We start from the raw sequence: 18,838 nt of genomic DNA, 5'->3' as shown, positions 1-18,838 counted from the left end.
AAACGATGGCGCATTGTGATTAAAAAACTCCATCATAATATAACCCCATTGTGATTAAAAAATTCCATCATTATATAACCCCATTTAGTATCAAAAGCCAGACCAAAAAAACATATTTTTTTTTTAAAAATTCTTTTTTTAGTTTATAAGGTTTTGAATGATCATTTGAGTGCTTAAAAAAACAATTTTTTAAGTCAAATTTAGAGTTTTTTCAAAATTTCAAAATTAGAGTTTAAAAAAAAACTTTTTTTAAAAAAAATTCTAAGAAATCCAAACGGGTATATATATATATATATATATATACTCGTATTTATTCAATACATCAATATCACTAACAAAAGGTTTGCCTTAAAAAAACAAGAGGTTAGTATAACCTTGTACTAATTTTTGCGGTGGTACGTATTTTGTTTAATTTATGAATGTCCTTCACATATTTTAATTGTTATAGTTATAATTATAATTATAATAAAAATATCTATAATTTGTTTTTAAATTTGACATTATTGAAAAGTCGTTATCAAGAATTTTAATAATAAATTATTTGATGCATATTATTCATATGATTATGTGAAAAGTAAAACGACACTTATCATTTTAGTTTTAACGCGTTTGATTTCGCTTAAGTTTTGTGTTTCAAAACTCTATAATCAATTTTTATAGGTATCAATTTGCAAATATTGTATTAAAACACAAGATTGCATTAATGTATCGAATGAATATGTTTTAATAAATATTAAATTAAAAAAATCATGATATAAATATGACAATTGACTTATTAACTAGCAATCAGCTTACTTTTATCGGAAAAATTTGTAAAATAGACTTGGTCAACCTTCTTTATTTATTTATTTTTTTAAGAAAATGACCTCCTAAATATATTTAACCGAGGTTAAAAAAATACCCCATTTTTATTGCATTATCCTGTAATTGTTTTTAAAAATATTAACTATTATAATTTCAATACTTTCATGTTCTTAGAATTAAAATCTATTCATTTAATCTTAAATTTAAGGTAATTATATCTTTTTCTATATACTGTTTGACTAAAAATAATTAAATTAACCGTCAAAAAAATAATTAAATTAAATTAAATTAAAATTATAATAAAAAAGTAAAAACATTTTTTAAACTCATATCTCTTCTATATCTATTCTTCTCTTCTATATCATAATAGTTGAGAAACATATAGTTAGTGTTTGAAAAAGCTTTTAGAAAGCACTAATCAGATTTTCATTAAGAAAAAACTGAGAAATAATTCTAAGAAGTTCTCTCAAACACTACCATAGTAACTGCTACTTTGATGACACCAACTTTTGTTTCTAGTTAACTTCTCGTCTCATTTCTATCCACTATCTCACTCAATTTCCCACTCACTCCACCCACAAAAAAAAAATACATATAAAAATAACTTCTATTTTATATCCCGTTGCATTTTTTACTAGCATAATATAATATAATTCTCATTCCAACTTGCTTCTGGTAACTTGGTATTAATTCTCTTTAGAAAAACTTTTTAAAAAAATCAATTATCGGGTTTTTCGCAAAAAAAAAAATTATGTGAAGAAAACTCTCCCTTAACATGAAACAACCATTGAACCTTGTAAAAAAACAGTGACTAAAAATTTGAAATTCTCTATAACTTACGCGTCCATTTCTTTCTTTCCGCCAAACTGAAGGTCCAGATTTCCCGCGGCGAAGGTACGGCCTGTCTGAACCCTAGATTCCCGGAAGTTCGGCGGTGGTCGGAATTGCGCGGTTAGGGGCCTTCTTCGATTGCATATATTGATCCCCGATGGAGGCCTGTCCCGATTCCGATCGTTCATTCCGAGTTTCTGCCGAAACCGAGAGGTTTTTGTGCGAGCGATTATTGAACCAGAACCAGCCGATACCCGAGAGATTCAGGGCTCTATTTTCTCTCCGAAACCTCCGTGGTTCTGCCCCTCGCAATGCCCTAATACAAGGTATATTGCAGGCACTGGGCTGTAAAAGACTTCAAAATATTTTCTTTTCCGTTTAACACGGTTGGGATTTTGTATATTGACTTCGGGCTTTTCAATATTGGCTGCCATTTATGTTTAGAATTTGTGTATGGCTTTTGGTGGAGGTTTGATAGGATTAGTTCTTCTTTGTTCGGTTAAATTCTTCGTCTTTTAAATGTTTCACGTTTCTTTTCCAGTTGAACTTCCATGTTACTTATCTATCTATTTTGAGATTAATTTGAATTATGTCAAAACTGTAAATGCGAAATATATACATTGAAAGGCTTCATCAAGAATGATAAACTCTTCACATACTTGATTGAAACCAAAACAAGAAGATGCTACTGATATTTTAAATGCTACTATTTTTCAAGTAGTCCCTTTTAAGCTTGAAAGTGGGAATAAGTTATCAGTCATTGTATTGTTGAAGTGACTTCCACCTTTTGTTGTGAAATTGTGTTTATTATCCATTTATCCTATAAATTAGGGTCCTAAAGTTTTGGCCTTTTCTTACTTCAGCAACTAGGGATGCTTCAAATCTGCTTGCCCATGAGGCTGCATTTGCTTTGGGTCAGATGCAAGATATTCATTCCATTCCTGCTTTGGAAGATGTTCTAAACGATCTTTCATTGCATCCCATTGTTCGCCATGAGGTAACTTGCACTTGAATCTTTTTTTTACATGGTTCAGTCACTTGAAAATGTTCCCTTGGTTTTTTGATACTCGTTTGAACTTACGCATCCATAGGCTGCGGAAGCTCTTGGTGCCATCGGTTCTGAGAGTGCTATTCTCCTTTTGAAGAATAGTTTGACTTTAGATCCTGCTCAGGAAGTTCGAGAAACATGTGAACTAGCACTGAGTCGAATAGATGAGATGAAGAATTCCATGGCTGTAGAATCATCTCCTTTCTTGTCGGTTGATCCGGCTGCCCCTGCCTCATGTTCTTCTGTAAAAGAACTTAGGTAGCCATTCTAATATATGTAGATGAGTCATGACTATATGTAGATGACTATATATATATATATATATCCCCATTCTACCGTTTCTTTTACTTTTTCCCCTTTCTGGTTCTCAGAGAAATTCTATTGAATGAAAATAAGAGCATGTATGGGCGTTATGCTGCTCTTTTTGCCCTCCGGAATCTTGGTGACAATGATGCTATATCTGCCATTATAGAATCCCTTGGTGCAAAAAGTGCTCTTCTACGACATGAGGTCTGTTGTTGTTCTCTTGCTTAATATATCCAGAGGATTTTAGTTGTCGGTTATTATCTTTCCATTCGACACTGTGCACCTATTTGTGTTACTATTACTTAGCACTAATGTTAAATCTATAGTTTGTGTATGTAACTTTGTTGTGCAAGCATATAAACTGGACTTTTTCTAAATTGGTATGAGCCAACACAATTTCATTCATATCCTATTAACCTTAACAATATAATGATATATTCTGTTCATTGTTTCTATTCATTAATCTCCTTCTTGTGTTTACTTTTCCTCAGGTTGCCTACGTATTAGGGCAACTGCAAAACAAGAAAGCTTCAGATGCACTGTCCCAAGTCCTCAGAGATGTACATGAACATCCAATGGTCAGACATGAAGCAGCTGAAGCACTTGGTTCTATTGCAGGTTTGACCCCCTCCACATATTTCTGTTCCTGGATGATAATCACATTTGGATTGCTTATATTTAATGAGCTTGTGATGTGATTTTTTTTTTTTTGGTGGACTTGTAATGTGAATTTTTTAAATAGAGTTAGAATTACAAAAGTTCGTTCAAAAAAATATTAATAACGATGTGCGTGATATAACAAAGACCCAGTTGCCTGTTTTGCAGAGAAGAACTTCCTGATCGAGATAAGCAAAATAAAATTTGTTCGAGTATTGCTTTGCATAGATGTCAAGGCTATGTGAAAGAACTTGACGTCATCCATTTCATGTGATAGAGTATATAAAATATGCATGGTCCCATGGTCCCATTACGCCCGCTGTTTTTCCAGATACTTCCAAATACAAACCCTTTTTTGCAGCTTTACATGTTTTACCTGATATGTGATCTACGTTTCATGTTATATTTGTCGTTTGACCCTTGTATGCTGCAATATACAGATGAAGAATGTATAACCTTGCTCGAGGAATTTGCCAAGGACACCGAGCCTATCGTTTCACAGAGCTGTGAAGTAGCTCTCAGCATGCTCGACTTTGAGAGATCCGGAAAATCCTTTGAGGTAACTGAAGAACAACCCAAATTGATAATTTTTTAACGGTAAATATTTAATCGAGTATCAGTTGCTAAGATCCATTCTTGATTCTTGTGCAGTACCTCTTCATGCATGCGCCACAAGTCGAGCAAATGTCAGTCTAGGTTGGTTAGCTTTAGAATGATATGTGTCTAAAATCATGTCATTGCTTAGCCATTAATTTGCCGCCGGAAATCGAGTTTTCTGTGATGCTGAGTAAATCTAATCCGTTTTGTTAACCGGTTGAAGATCTGACCCAGGATGATTTATCAAAAGACCAAAGCATTATTCACATACTTTTTAAACAGATCTTTCTTGGTGTTTCAATGTTCGGTTCGAAACATGTTTGCAAGTTTTCTTCTTCCCTTCACAATTTTTGCGAGAAATAATAGGTGAAAAAGAAAGTTTGGACAATCGTTTTTAGACGTATATTATATTTGATATTTGATGCCCATGTTTAGATTTCTTCTAATTTATTAATGCGAATTTGAACTTTAAATACGTTCAAGTGTAGCTATCAAAGAAAGAATGAATCTTTAAAAAATTTCCATCTCGTATCATTGAGGAGCCGAGTGCGATGGAAGTTTCATCATTTTGGGAGAATTGCGAAACCAACTTGAAGAACTCTTTCCCTCCATTTACAAAAAAGGAATTTAACGGCTGTCTCATGGCTCACAGCCGTTATGATCTTCCGTGTAGTTGATATCGACTCAAAAGAATCCTCCGATAAAACCGTCGCCGTCGCCTTCTTTTTCAAATACCATAAGTCTCACAAGATAATTTGCCAAAAAAAGAGGATAAATAAAGATTGCTCATTTTGTATATAAAATAAAATGGTGGCCAGAATATGCCTATTGTTATTGCAATTTGCGATAGAATAAGGCTACTGTTTTTGCAAGAGAGGAAGGAAATTTGGACTCCAACAAACTGTTTAATGTAGTCCACATGGGCATAGGCACCCATGACTTGAGATAATGTGGTAAAAGATTCCTCAGCATTGTGGTTTTGATTCTCGTGTGGAGACAATTTTTTTTGAAATAAATTGTTTAATGTAATAATTATGTATATATGGAAAATACAAAAAATAAAATAAAAATCATTAATATTTCAATTTAATAGTGTAGCTACCACCAAATTCATTGTTTTGCAATTTAAAAGGCCAGATTTTGACAAAGCTTTTGGGTTTCGATTGTGGAAATATAATAAACTCAAAGTGACTCGCTGGAAGTAACCGCTAAACCAGAATCCAAAGAGTCATTGATTCCCGAAATTTACAAAATTTTTGTATTTTATTATCATTTCTTCACAGTCGGGGTGTGTGTAGTCACGTTACGGTCACTGTTTCTGTATCAACGCGAGCGTAAAAAGGAAAGCAGAAAAGGGGCAAAAAGATAGGAAAGTGAGGGCAATGGCGAACCCTCCAAAGCCGTGGAAAGTGGAGTATGCAAAGTCATCAAGATCGTCGTGCAAGACTTGCAAGAATCACATTGAAAAGGAGAATCTCAGGCTCGGAAAGATGGTTCAAGCTTCCCAATTCGATGGTTTCATGCCTGTATTTCTCTTTTTCTTCCTCTTTTCCGGATAAATTTTGAAAAATGAACTTAGTTTTAGGTTTTTTTTTTGTCATATATCTGAAAATGACAACTTTTTGGCTTTCTAAGTACGGTGATGTCATTTTTTTTTTGTTTCCTGGTTCGTTTCTCCTTTAGCACATGCCATTTATATGTTCGACTCATATCTGGGGTTCATTCTTGTCATTTGCATGATTTAAAGAGTTTTGTCTTCTCTGGGGTTTCTGGGTTCTTTGTGTTTCCGGCTTGGAAGTTGTGTGACACGAGATATTCTTGACATCCTGGGTTTTTGCCATTACGTTTTTTTAACTCCCTCCCTTGATACTCAATTGCTCTTAGTTAAGCAACTAACTTGTTTGATGCCACCTCACTTGTGTTTGTTTTCGGGGCCAGATGTGGAACCATGCTCATTGCATTATGAAGAAAAAAAAACAGATAAAATCGTAAGTGTTATCATATTCAGGATTTTATTCAACCCTTTTTTTACGGTAGATTTTATTCAACCTTTGATGAATGAACTAATGGTAAATGTTCGGTTTGCTAATTCTCCTACATTTCTTATATTCTCATTAGGGTTGATGACGTTGAAGGCTTAGAATTGCTTCGATGGGAAGATCAACAGACAATTAGGAAATACGTAGATGGTGTCGGTCAGACGGATTCCGTTGCTGCTTCTCCTGTTGTCCAATGTGGCATAGAAGTTTCACCAACATCCCGTGCTACTTGTCGATGTTGCAATCAAAAGATTACCAAGGGAGAGGTTAAGTATCTTGCGACTTACCCTGTTAAACATTAATGAGATTGATATTTAATTTAGCCAGTCTTTTATTTGTGGTCTGTGGATGTCCTCGCCATCCTTTTAGGTTGCCTTCTTCCTAATTAGCAAGTAGCCAAGTAAGACGGTTTTAAGACTTTTTACCCCAGTTGGACCCATATGATGGTGCACAATTCTTAATGAATCAGATGAGTTGGGGATGTCTGTGTGGCCTTTCAGTTACTTATAACTGTAGCGGAAAATTATTTGAGGGAAGTGCCAAAATGAATTGTCAAGAACCTAATCATGGCATCTCTGTTAATCACTGTTTACTACTCTAGTTACAGGTTTATAGCTGTTTGGAAATAATTAACTATTTTCATGTCTAATCACGTGTTGTTTTGTAAGCAAATATAACAATCAAGGCCTTGCATACTTTGATCTGGTTTTCCCTGTAAAGCTTTTACCTGATGCTATTCTGATTCTCCCCATTGCCAATTGAGCTGAAGAGGGGTTCTTCTCGAACTGCCGCTACCATTGTTTCTTTTCGCAATTTTGGATTTTGTAAATTTGCTTCAGGACCATGTATACAGATGCCATCAGGTTCGTGGAAGCCTTGTTAAATATCTGTTTTTCCCCCTCTTTATGTAGGCTCGTATATCAACTAAACCCGAAGGTGAAAGTGCTAGAGCCTTGGCATGGCACCATGCAAAGTGTTACATGGAAATGTCACCGACTTCCCAGGTAGAAAAATTTTCTGGATGGGATAGTCTTTCAGCCACTGATCGTGCGACGGTTACTTCTCTTGTTACAAATAATGCCTCTGCTTTCGAAGGTCCAACTTTCAAATTTTCATGATAAATCATTAGATTTCTTGGGGGTTTCTTTGGATACTATTCTGATGATCCATGATTTGTGTTTCAGGCACAAACGTAGACCTTAAAGAGGAGAAAAAGCTGTTGCAGGATTCAACATCCAAAAGTGGTATCAAGAGGAAAAGAGCATTTGAAAGTGATCAGAAACTGAAAAATTCTAAAGATGGAGGTAACAGTTCTTCAATCAAGTCGCCTTCTGAAAATAATTTGAAATATGTTGAAGGTGAACCCTCAAAAGAATCTACCCTGGAAAGCCAACTGGAGGCTCAGACTAAGGCTCAGTGGGCGCTTAAAGATGATCTCAAAAAGCATGTGACTTCTTCAGTGTTGAGAGAGATGCTTGAAGCCAATGAGCAGGATTCGAGGGGATCAGAGCTTGATTTACGAGAACGATGGTAAATTTTCATTCGCTTTTTGATCAGTTTGACAGCAAAACTCATTGACCTTGTGAAATCATTTGAAAGTTGTTAGGCTGGTTCCCTGGATATCAACAATAGCAATAACAAAGAAGAGATGGAACAATAATGGTAGAAATTGTGTTAAAATATAATAATTCTGAAGAACAAAGAACTCCCAGATTTGGAATCTGTAAACCCCTAGCCAAGCTAGTACATATGAGAATATTTGATAACTAACTACTCAACGTTTTCCTCATTCTGACTCTTATATTTTCCCCCTATCCCACGTGTTAACTAAATGGGCTTTTTATGCCTTCTAGTATTAACAAACTTGACATTGTGTTTGGGTTGATCCTCCAGGCCCCTAAAAAAAGTCATGGTTACTTTAGAAAATCCAAAAGAAACCCTCCCCACCCACCCTGGCCCCCAAATCGCCGCCGCCACCACCATCACTACGACTACAACTACTACCAGTACCACCACTACGACGACAACTACTACTTATACCACCACCACCACTACGACTACTACTGCTGCTGCTACCACGACGACCACTACCAACTCTACCACAACAACAACAACTACTACTACCACGATTATGGCTACTAAGACCACTACTACTTCTATGACGACTACTACTTCTAGTATCATAACTATTATTATTATTATTATTATTATTATTATTATTATTATTATTATATCTCGTACGATACATGTCCTGATTGGTTCTATCATCCATTAACCTGATAATCATTGTGCAATTCAGTTTTTATCGTGTCAAAGGTTTCTCTAATGTGGGACCCCTCTTATTGTTTCTCCTTTTTGGTCCTTCTAGTGCTGATGGAATGCTTTTTGGAGCACTTTCAAAATGCCCTCTTTGCTCGGGATGGCTTCGTTATTCCTTAGGTATGTACAGATGTTGTGGATTTATATCAGAGTGGAGTAAGTGTTCATATTCCACCACTAAACCTGAGCGTGTCAAGGGAAAGTGGAAAATCCCCGAAGAGACAAGTAACGACTTTCTCTTGAAGGTATGAGTTGATTAGCACCATGTAGTTTTTCTTATATTTTATTTTGTCCTTCTATGACACCATGATGTGTTTAATTCTTTGAATCCTTGACCTAAAATTTAACATCAATACCCAATTGATATCCACAGTGGTTTAAGTCACAAAAAGCAAAAAAACCAGAACGATTTATCCTTCAATCTTCTCCTGGTGGATCATCAGGCAGTCAAGCCGTAATTTGGCTGAGCCCATCATCAAAGGTTGAAAAGATTGAAGATTTGAAAGTTGCTATTGCTGGAATCCCGCATGAATCAATGGTATTTTGAAGACATCTTTTTCCCCTACCCCATTTTCTTGCTGATAAATGTTCTTTGAGCTATATAACGAGTTTGAAGTAGGCTTTTTGCTTAACAAAGTGCTTTCACAGGAAGAGTGGAAGAGCAAAATAACGGAAGCAGGTGGACAGGTTCATGCCAAGATAAGAAAAGGTTTGTAGCCACTTTTTTTCTTTTGAATTTTTGGTTTTGTTGTCTCTCAGTTCTTGTAAATCCGAATTGTTGTTCTTCTAATATCACAGAAACCAATTGCTTAGTTGTAAGTGGTGTGTTGGATGAAATTGGTGCAGAAATAAGAAAGGCAAGGTAATCTTGGGAAACTGCAAAGAATATCATACGACCCATTGGTCCTACCTCTCTTACCTTTTTTCAGTTCTTCACTCAATGATTTCTTCCTGACAGGAGAATGAAACTACCAGTGTTAAGGGAAGATTATTTGATTGATTGCATTAAAAGACAAAAAAAACTCCCTTTTGATTCGTACAAAGTAGAATCTGTTGAAAAGACACATGGCATGACTACAGTCAAGGTGAAAGGGCAAAGTGCTGTACACGCGGATTCTGGTCTACAAGATTCTGGGCACATTCTGGAGGTTGGAAAAAGTATCTATAATACAACTTTGAACATTTCTGACTTGTCAACTGGGGTTAATAGGTAAATGCTCTTATTCTTTCTGATGTAATTTAATTAGGGTCATCTTATAAAAGTCTTCTTTCCAAATTTCAATCATCTCTTATTTTATTCATATGTTATATTTTGAAAAACTATTTTTTATGCAAATTTGTGCATATCAAGTGCTTCAACTCTTCTGAAGTTAATTATTGGTTCATATTTTTGAAGTGGGATCCCCTCAAAAAATAAAATAAAATTTGGAGTGGGATGGAAAACTAAAATCTTGTTGGTGAATCATGTGGAGATTAAATTGTGATACTTTTGTTACATAATGTTATATTTTATACTTCATATTCCTAAGGTCAGTCACCGCCAAATACAGCATTTGAGTGCATGTGTGTGTGTGTGTGTGTGTGTGATCTCAATGATTTGCCGTGACCATCTCTAGTACAGTCCATGCTGTTTTTTTTAAGGTAATATAAACTTCAAATTTCAATATGCTTGCTCTGATATGTAAAATACTTTGTTTTCTAGTGATATTTCCTGAAATTGTATTTTTTGTCTGTCATGTGAAGCTACTATATTCTTCAAATCATTCAAGATGATAACTGCTCTGATTGTCATGTTTTCCGAAAATGGGGTCGAGTTGGAAATGAAAAAATAGGGGGAAACAAGTTAGAGCAGATGCCTAAATCTGATGCAATTCAAGAATTCAAGCGTCTATTTCTCGAGAAGACTGGGAACCCTTGGGAGGCATGGGAACAAAAGAAAAATTTCCGCAAACAACCTGGAAGATTCTATCCATTGGACATTGTATGGCTAATATCTTTCTCCTCTGATTTTGAATTTTTCCTACCAGAATGCAAGCATTGTTCTTAAAATCATGAGATGTTATCAGTTTGATTGTTCTAATTTCTGCTTTGCAGGATTATGGGGTTAAAGATTCACCTAGGAAGCAGCTTGACTTTGCAAACAGCCAACTTGCACCGCAGTTGGTGGAACTGATGAAAATACTTTTTAACGTGGAGACATACAGGTTACTGATTTGTACTTCTTGATGAAATGTTATGCTTTTCAAACCACAGATACGGAGGTTCAAATTTTTGCAGGGCTGCGATGATGGAATTTGAGATCAACTTATCTGAAATGCCACTTGGAAAATTAAGCAGAAGTAACATCCAAAGAGGTATCTATGATATATCTAGACAAGTTATTGTTTGAAAATTATATTTCTATTCTAGTTCTCATTAATCTAATAACTGAGCTTTGATCAATGCACTTCTAATATTTTGTCCCAATTTCAGGTTTCGAGGCATTGACACAGATACAGAATTTATTAAATGATACTACTTATGCTCCTTCTGTTAGAGAGAATTTGATTGTCGATGCAAGCAACAGATTTTTCACAGTTATCCCTTCCATCCATCCACATGTAATTAGTGATGAGGACGACTTTAAGATGAAGGTACAGGGGCGGCGTTGCTACTAACAGTTTTGTTTATAAAAATGATGATGTCTCTTTGCATCCTTTTCCATATAAGAAAATGTCTCTTTTTATTTGTTGACTACGGGGTCTTCTAGTCACTCATGCATATGTTTTTTTTTTCCTGAATTGGATTTGGAGGGTGAAGGTATTGGGATGTGAAACGTTCAAATTGGCAAGAAACATAGTATAATGCTTTAACCTCGTCATTTTTCTTTTAAGAAACTCTTCATATTCGTTGTTGTATGGAAATGGAGGTTTTTGAGTGTATCGTTGCGAGTGCTGAGTACCACTGTACCAAGGTTTATTAATTTTGTAATCAGAGCTATTTAAAGTATTATGTGAGAGATTTGGTTCGGTAATCGACATTTTTAAAGCTTGTTAAGAGCTTCTATACTTGGTCATACGTTTTTATGACTGTCTGTTTATAACTTTATATCACCAAATCATTGAGACAAGAACCTGTAGGGGATAACTTACAGAGACTCGAGTCATTCTCTTTGTTCTCCGTGTTGTGTGTGTGTATTTTAAAAGTAGATCTTGGCTTCGAAATATTCTTACTAGCTGAGGTCAGTGACTGTGTATGTGGTTGAAGAAACAGCCTGGAGGCGATGGATATTAAAAGACATCAGCATATGCTCTCTCGCTCCCTTGTTCGAAAAATAGTTCTCACTGCAATCCATTGTTCTTATGTGTCTGACCTGTCTGCTGTGTGATGAATGATTTGATTATATTGTTCTTTAGGTGAAAATGTTGGAAGCTCTCCAGGACATTGAAATAGCATCCAGAGTAGTTGGTTTTGATACTGATAGCAATGACTCCGTTGATGAGAAATACAGGAAGTTGCGCTGCAATATTTCCCCTCTTCCTCAGGATAGTGAAGATTATCGGCTGATTGAGAAGTATTTACATACTACACATGCTCCCACTCATACAGTAATTTCCTTTCCACATGCCCTCCATTTTTGTGCTTGAGTTCACTTTTCGTCACTGTTACGTTCAGCATGATGGTTTGGGCTAAAGCAATGTTCTTAAGAGTGCCAAGTGTTTGTGCCCAAATTTTGATTATGTACATCACGATGTTATCAGGAATGGTCTCTCAAATTGGAGGAAGTGTTTTCTCTTGAAAGGGAAGGGGAATTGGACAAATATGCTCCTTATAGAGAAAAACTCAAGAACAAGATGCTTCTCTGGCATGGTGATACTCCTGCCATTTCCTTGGATAACAGAATCGCACACTTGAATTAAATCTCTGAAATGTCGCTTTTGGGAAAATAACTCTGTTTCTTGCAGGTTCGAGATTGACCAACTTTGTTGGTATCCTTCGAGAAGGATTAAGAATTGCTCCTCCTGAAGCCCCGGCTACTGGATACATGGTTTTGTTTTTTGCCCACCAGTCATCGCTTCATGTAGGTTTTCATTACTTCTTTATGAAGAGACAAACTTACCTTTAATTTTTTCTATACAGTTTGGGAAGGGAATTTACTTTGCTGATCTGGTTAGTAAAAGTGCCCAATATTGTTATACTGACCGGAAGAATCCAGTGGGATTTATGCTTCTCAGTGAAGTTGCCTTGGGTGATGTTTACGAGCTTACAAAGTCCCAGGTGACATGAAGCTTATGTTTTACCTCCTATCTTTGGTTATTCTTGAAAATTTTTTATTCTGAGATCCAGACTGGCTCTCGATTGTAGTTCTTGACATCCTTCACATTTAGTTATGTTCACGCCTTTCACTTTCTGTGTAACAAATTAATTTGTGGAACTTTAATTTAGTATATGGATAAGCCGCCTAAAGGGAAGCACTCCACAAAAGGCCTCGGCAAAAATGTGCCTCTACAATCTGAATATTTGGAGTGGAGGAATAATGTGGTTGTACCATGTGGAAAACCAACAGCATCAAATGTCAGGGCATCGGAGCTAATGTACAATGAGTATATTGTCTATAACACAGCTCAAGTAAGTAATGTTTTGAGCTGACCATTGTTGTGGAGTGTAATTTTCTATTGAAATGTTCTAGGATCGAGTCCGTGTGTACGAGTTACTAAAGACCTGATTTTTTCTTTGGACTAATTCAGCAAATAGTTGCTATTAACATACAAATTAATGTTGTTAGTTAATCTTTTTTTTTTTTGGTTAAAAAAATCTGACTTCACAATCATCAATAGTTGTTTCGCAACACATTTCTTGGGAATCTGATTTGTGGTTCTTGTACTTGAAAAGTGGAATTAGAATTTTCTTCCAAAAAAACAACACAAGTGGAACTATAATTTATCATTGTCGCCGAGTACATGAAGCAAAACTTGGCCTATATAATGCTATACTTTAGTAGTAGCCTAGTAGGTTTGTCTCGCATTTAATGAAAGGCCTGGTAACTAGTTTTGTGGAGGGTTGAGTTAGAAGGTTAGAATATAAAGTTTCTCAAGCCTTGCTAAAATAAATTTCTTGGCTTTATGTTCTCAGAAATCATGTACTGAAACTGGCCACCGGTTTCTTCATTTCAGTGTAGGAATTCTGCTAACAAATGTCTATATCTACCGATTCATCTGTAATGAATCTAGTTTGGTGAATGTTTCAGCGCAGTTAATCTTTAGCACTTATGCATGAGTGCATTTGCACAAGGTTTGGTGACTTGAACATTATGATGTGTAGGTCAAGTTGCAGTTCTTGGTGAAGGTGCGGTTCCATCACAAGAGATGAACTATGAATGTGAAGTAATACCTTAGTGGTGCAGGAGTAGTGTCAATTGTGGTTTTTTCTTTGGCAACTACTTGCTCGTGTAGTTTCTGGCTACTACCTGTTCATGTCTTTTTGGCAAATGCGATTCTTATGTTTTGGCTAGATCTCATTTTGGGGTTTGTTGGAGATCTTAGCTTCATCCAATGTTGTAAAGTGGCCTTTAAAAGATCACGGCGTCCACCGTGAGACTTGCAACTGCGTTTGTGCTTTATCAAATATTCAGGTATCTCTAGTTGCTATGAGCTGCTATCGCCTAGAATATTATGATTATTGCACTATGTTCATTCTAGTACCTCCCCCCTCCTCCCCTCTCTCTCTTTAAAATCATTAAAACGTGGGTGGATGATTTTTTGTTTTAACATGGACTTGAACCCACTCTCTCCCTCCTTGTGATAAGTTTATGTCACTGCACCGCAAGATTGTTGATAACACTACCATTCTCGTGTTATACTACTGTGTTATTGCTGTACAACGATACTCTACCACCACCGCGGTCTATGCTTAAAACTTCCATGCTACGACAAGACAACTATCCCTTCATTGGTACGATACTACAACTGTATATGGCATATTAATTAATACCATAATAATAGTAATATAACCTTAATTCTACCATATATTGCTGTAACTAATTTTATACAGTAATACCTCTCCTGTGGTGTCGGGCATTGTTTGGCATTAATTATTTTCACATCTTTGTTTGTTCTAACATTCTTTGTTTGATCTAACATTCGGATCCAAATGTTGTAATAATTGGAGTTATAGTGTTATACAATCGTTATGTTATTATATAGTCTTGCCATAATATAATGGTTACAATCTTATGTCGAACTGTTCTTACTTTGATGCTGTTTCCATTGACTTTATAATAACAGGCCCGAATCTGTGATTTTGTAGTCTGAATTGTAAAACACGCATTTACTGATGATATACATGTGTATTTATTTATATATTCATTAAAAATACAGAGTTATAATGTAAAAATGTCTCGAGATTAGTGATTTCTTTTAGTCAAACAAGAAATACAGAATCCTTCATTACTGACGGATGCTTGACTTTTCACTAGCATCTTGATTAGCTTTTTTTCAGAAAAATAAATGTCAACTTAATTGATGACGTGCGTGGTCAGATTTATTAATTTTTGATTGATTCATTCTATTAGTTAATTGAAAATATTTACAAGATTTTTCTCTTAAACCTTATAATTATATGATTTAATATTATAAAATAATTTTAGCGTATATTAATTCAACTAGTTGAAATTAGTTAAGTTCAGAGGTCCTTATTCCAACGAAGATTTCGAGTCAGGATGGATATGAGTTGCAGTGTCCAGTGTGTGTTTATTTTGGTCAAATTTTGTGTTCAAGCTATCAATTTTATGGTTTATATTCTGAAAATTGTTCTTGCTTTTCCATTTTTTTTTTTTAAAAAAAAGCTTCAAACCAATGCAAAATTTTTCTGGTTTCAAACTTTCAACGGCAAAAAGCCTGGAAAGAGAAAACGAGTGCCATTGGTTTATTTTTTTCTTTTCTTTTTTTGTCCCCCCAAAATCTTTTTAACTCTTAAGCCCAAAAGGGAAACTGTATTATGGTGAAAGGGCATTTGCTGGGAAACATTTGGTAGGTTAGGGAAGGATTTGTTACGTATGATTAAAATCCATCACAATTACAATTAAAATTACATAATTTCATATGACATATTTGAAATTCGTTTCAATTTAGTTCATCCAAACAAGACAACGAATTTGAAATACATGATATCAATTCCATCAATCCAAGAACTTTAAATCCTCGTAATAATGTTGTTGCAACCAAAAACTAAAATTCCCGTCTGATAGAAAGAAAAAAAAAACTTGGTCAAGTGTTATTATGAGTAGAATCGGTGATGTAATGGTGAGTTGGCTGAAACTCAACTGGACTTTCTTGATCTTCTTCCATGTCCGAATGAAAAAACCAGTCGGCTACTGCTACTGCTTTCTTCGGTGTCACCTCTCGAACTGTGAATGAACTCGGGAATCCACGACAGAATCCATGGATAGAGATCGTCTCATGGGGGGAACACAAAATTCTCCATATTTCTCTCTTAAATCTATGCCTTCATGATCTCCCATCTCATGAAAGGTTCTCGATTTCTTGAGATTCTCCATCTTCTGCTGTTGTTCCAAGTTTCTTGAAGAATGGCTGCTGCTGCTGCTCGAATCACTTGTTTCTTGATCCCCATCTGTTCCAACCACTTCAATCACCACAAATTCTTCTTGGCTCAGCGCCAAAATTTTCTCAAACGGCCCACATCCATTCATGCAAGAAATGGTTGCTCTGCACAAAGGGCAGTTGGAATTACTCTGTAACCATACATCAATGCAGTCCAAATGAAATGCATGGCTGCACTTTGGAAGAATCCTAAGCATTTCATTATCTTGGAATTCATTCAAACACACCACACATTTCAAGAAACAGCCGTTTCCTTGGTCATTCTTGATGTACAAAAAAGCTGGGATTTCTTGAACCAGAAACTCATCGATCCCTCTCGAGTAGTAGGGGTAGACCGGGACTTCTTCGTCTTCGTGTTCCGGCGATGGGGTGGAAGGGTGGCGCCGCCGTTGACATCTGAGGTAGCATTTGGTGGCGAAGAAGTAGTAAGTGAGTAACAAGAAAGCTGTGGCAGAGATGGCTAATACTGCTATAGCAAATATTGCAAATCCATTGTCCGGATTGCTTGAAGGAGATTGATGGGGTGAAGGTGTTTGAGGATTGTAAGTGAAATTTTGAAATATGGCCATAGGGAGGAAATAACTTGGAGATTAATACTCAAAGAAAGATTTTTGGGAGTTATTTGATGTTTGAGGGAATTAATTAAAGAAGACGATAAGTGGGAACTGTTGAGGGAATTCAAAGTCAACCTGGTTTTAAAATTGACTTGCATTAAAATTAAGAGCAATGCTACATGTACAACAAAATTTTGTACAACAAATCTTACAACACAAGTTAAAAATTATATATATCAAAATATCACGATAAATTGAATACAAAATCTCACGATAAAATAGCAAATCTCACGATATAATTGTTGTAAATATCGTTGTACACGATATTTGTTGTACCTTTAGCATTATCAATTGGGGTGATTCTTGAACAAGACATGTTAGTTGCACAATGTGGTTTCAAGAGAGAGTGAAAACTTCTCTCTCTTTTTTAACAAATTATTGATGTTTGATATTGGTTGAAATAAGGAAAGACAATGTAAAGATGACGGTTGAGTTGTATCGTTATCCAATGCTGTATTTTATTTTATTTTTTAATAAAACATCCATTTATAAAAGTTTCTAATGCAATCTTACTTTTTAAAAAATAAAAAATACTTAAAATGTCGAGTTTTACAAATTTAACCTTTCACCTTTGAAGAATCTTGCAACTATATTTCCACGAATTCTTATGTTTAAAAAGTTTATCTTGTTTGTGTACCATAGTACAAGTAACAACAATAAATTCTTTTGTCAAGGACAAAAAAAACAATAAATTCTTAATCGGGTAGCTTTCATGAGGTCAAATCAAACTATCAATTTTTATATAGTATTTTTTTACTAAATTTATCTCAACAAAAAATAATAATAATAATAATAACAATAACAACAACAATTGGGTTTGTGCACTGATTGAAACAAATAAGAATACCGACCAACGGTAGCTTAAATATAATCTATTTCCATCCAACGTTAAATGAACTTAAACTTCTTGTGGGCCTGTGGCTTATGTAGCATTTGAAAGGTCGTAAGTGCAACCATAAAATTCAATTATATATGTATAAACCAAATTCAATTATATAATATATATAAAAACCACCCAAGAGTCCTTTCTTTATTTTATTTCTTTTTTTTTTTCCAAAAACTCTTTTGAGACGACGAACGGGACAATTTTGTGACGCGATATTTTTTTTAACTTGATAAATGAAAAAAATATTATTTTTTATGTTAAAATCAATATTTTTATAATTGGATTGGTGATCGAAGAACCGGTCTATTTTGAAAAAATGGTCCAATCGATCGGATCGTTTCAACCGGATGAACGGACTCGGGGTGATTCGGTACGGTATACCGCGGTATTCAATGAATACCGTATACCGTATCGAAAATTTTGGTATACCGAAATATCGGTATGACATAAATCCATACTGTTTTTACCGAAAAATTTCGGTATAGCAAAATTCGGTATGGTATCGGTATGATACCGTGTATACCGATATTTTTAAACTATTTTTTATGAAAAAATTGTCGGTATACGCGATATCATACCAATACCGTGTATACCAACTTTTTTTAAAAAAAATTCGGTATACCGAAATACCGAAATTTCGCAAATCCTATACCGATACCATACCGAAAAATTGATACCGTACCGAAATTTTTGATATATACGTTTTTTTTTCGGTACAGTATAGGCGATATGACGGCATTTCAGTATTTTTCCCCAACCCTAGAACGAACCGAAAAACCGTTTATATAATATAATATAATTAATAATATATTTTAAATTTTATTTTAAAAACCTAAAAGGTATATATAAATAGAAAAAATATATTTATCCTAGTTTGAAAAATAAATAATGATATGAATATATTCAAAATATTAGTTATAGTTATATATATTTTTAAAAATAAATTAATTAATTAAAAAAACTTTAATAATAATAAAATAATATTTTTAACGATGTATAAATTTCAAATAATCATGTATATATATAACAAAATATTAAATCAAGGTTTTAAAATTTTAAAAAAAATTATTTTTTCAAAAGAAAATAAAAAAATTTAAAATACCGGTTGAACCGGTTCTTGGCTAGTTCTTGGGGCCGGT

General features: G+C 34.8%; 3 protein-coding genes across 4 annotated transcripts; 2 read left to right on the top strand and 1 right to left on the bottom strand.

Annotated features, from left to right (window-relative positions):
* Window positions 1–1,600: 1,600 nt before the first annotated feature.
* LOC140883573 (deoxyhypusine hydroxylase-B) lies at window positions 1,601–4,509 on the top strand. 2 transcript variants are annotated; one of them, XM_073290099.1, is made up of 7 exons: window positions 1,603–1,961; window positions 2,499–2,632; window positions 2,727–2,941; window positions 3,055–3,193; window positions 3,481–3,607; window positions 4,087–4,205; window positions 4,298–4,509. In XM_073290099.1, the coding sequence occupies exons 1-7, from the start codon at window positions 1,793–1,795 to the stop codon at window positions 4,340–4,342; spliced, it is 948 nt and encodes a 315-aa protein (XP_073146200.1). In that variant the 5' UTR covers window positions 1,603–1,792; the 3' UTR covers window positions 4,343–4,509. The 2 variants fall into 2 exon arrangements, with proteins under 2 accessions (XP_073146201.1, XP_073146200.1); XM_073290100.1 differs by lacking the exons at window positions 4,087–4,205; window positions 4,298–4,509 and adding an exon at window positions 3,815–4,050 and having other exon boundaries at window positions 1,601–1,961.
* An 875-nt stretch (window positions 4,510–5,384) lies between these two features.
* On the top strand, window positions 5,385–14,623 carry LOC140879877 (poly [ADP-ribose] polymerase 1). The gene is made up of 20 exons (XM_073283827.1): window positions 5,385–5,769; window positions 6,182–6,231; window positions 6,362–6,548; window positions 7,194–7,377; window positions 7,467–7,812; window positions 8,651–8,846; window positions 8,975–9,139; window positions 9,250–9,310; window positions 9,400–9,463; window positions 9,560–9,811; window positions 10,345–10,582; window positions 10,696–10,805; window positions 10,879–10,955; window positions 11,074–11,234; window positions 11,997–12,188; window positions 12,342–12,450; window positions 12,546–12,628; window positions 12,721–12,858; window positions 13,027–13,209; window positions 13,903–14,623. The coding sequence occupies exons 1-20, from the start codon at window positions 5,626–5,628 to the stop codon at window positions 13,948–13,950; spliced, it is 2,988 nt and encodes a 995-aa protein (XP_073139928.1). The 5' UTR covers window positions 5,385–5,625; the 3' UTR covers window positions 13,951–14,623.
* Window positions 14,624–15,904: 1,281 nt separating this feature from the next.
* Window positions 15,905–16,778, bottom strand: LOC140885229 (RING-H2 finger protein ATL16-like). Its single transcript, XM_073292175.1, has one exon. The coding sequence runs from the start codon at window positions 16,766–16,768 to the stop codon at window positions 15,974–15,976; it is 795 nt and encodes a 264-aa protein (XP_073148276.1). The 5' UTR covers window positions 16,769–16,778; the 3' UTR covers window positions 15,905–15,973.
* Between the last annotated feature and the right edge of the window lie 2,060 nt (window positions 16,779–18,838).

The sequence above is a fragment of the Henckelia pumila genome, chromosome 2 (genome assembly GCF_033568475.1).
Source record: "Henckelia pumila isolate YLH828 chromosome 2, ASM3356847v2, whole genome shotgun sequence".
Taxonomy (NCBI): domain Eukaryota; kingdom Viridiplantae; phylum Streptophyta; class Magnoliopsida; order Lamiales; family Gesneriaceae; genus Henckelia; species Henckelia pumila.
Note: the sequence above shows the minus strand (reverse complement) of the source record. Positions and strands in the feature narration are given on the sequence as shown.

Bases quoted from the DNA above. Each gene is read 5' to 3' on its own strand.
- LOC140879877 (XM_073283827.1), top strand. From the start codon at position 5,626: ATGGCGAACCCTCCAAAGCCGTGGAAAGTGGAGTATGCAAAGTCATCA. The intron at 6,549-7,193 runs GTTAAGTATCTT...CTCTTTATGTAG, and splicing joins AAAAGATTACCAAGGGAGAG to GCTCGTATATCAACTAAACC. The intron at 9,311-9,399 runs GTTTGTAGCCAC...CTAATATCACAG, and splicing joins TCATGCCAAGATAAGAAAAG to AAACCAATTGCTTAGTTGTA.
- LOC140885229 (XM_073292175.1), bottom strand. From the start codon at position 16,768: ATGGCCATATTTCAAAATTTCACTTACAATCCTCAAACACCTTCACCC.
- LOC140883573 (XM_073290099.1), top strand. From the start codon at position 1,793: ATGGAGGCCTGTCCCGATTCCGATCGTTCATTCCGAGTTTCTGCCGAA. The intron at 1,962-2,498 runs GTATATTGCAGG...TTCTTACTTCAG, and splicing joins TCGCAATGCCCTAATACAAG to CAACTAGGGATGCTTCAAAT. The intron at 3,608-4,086 runs GTTTGACCCCCT...TGCAATATACAG, and splicing joins AGCACTTGGTTCTATTGCAG to ATGAAGAATGTATAACCTTG.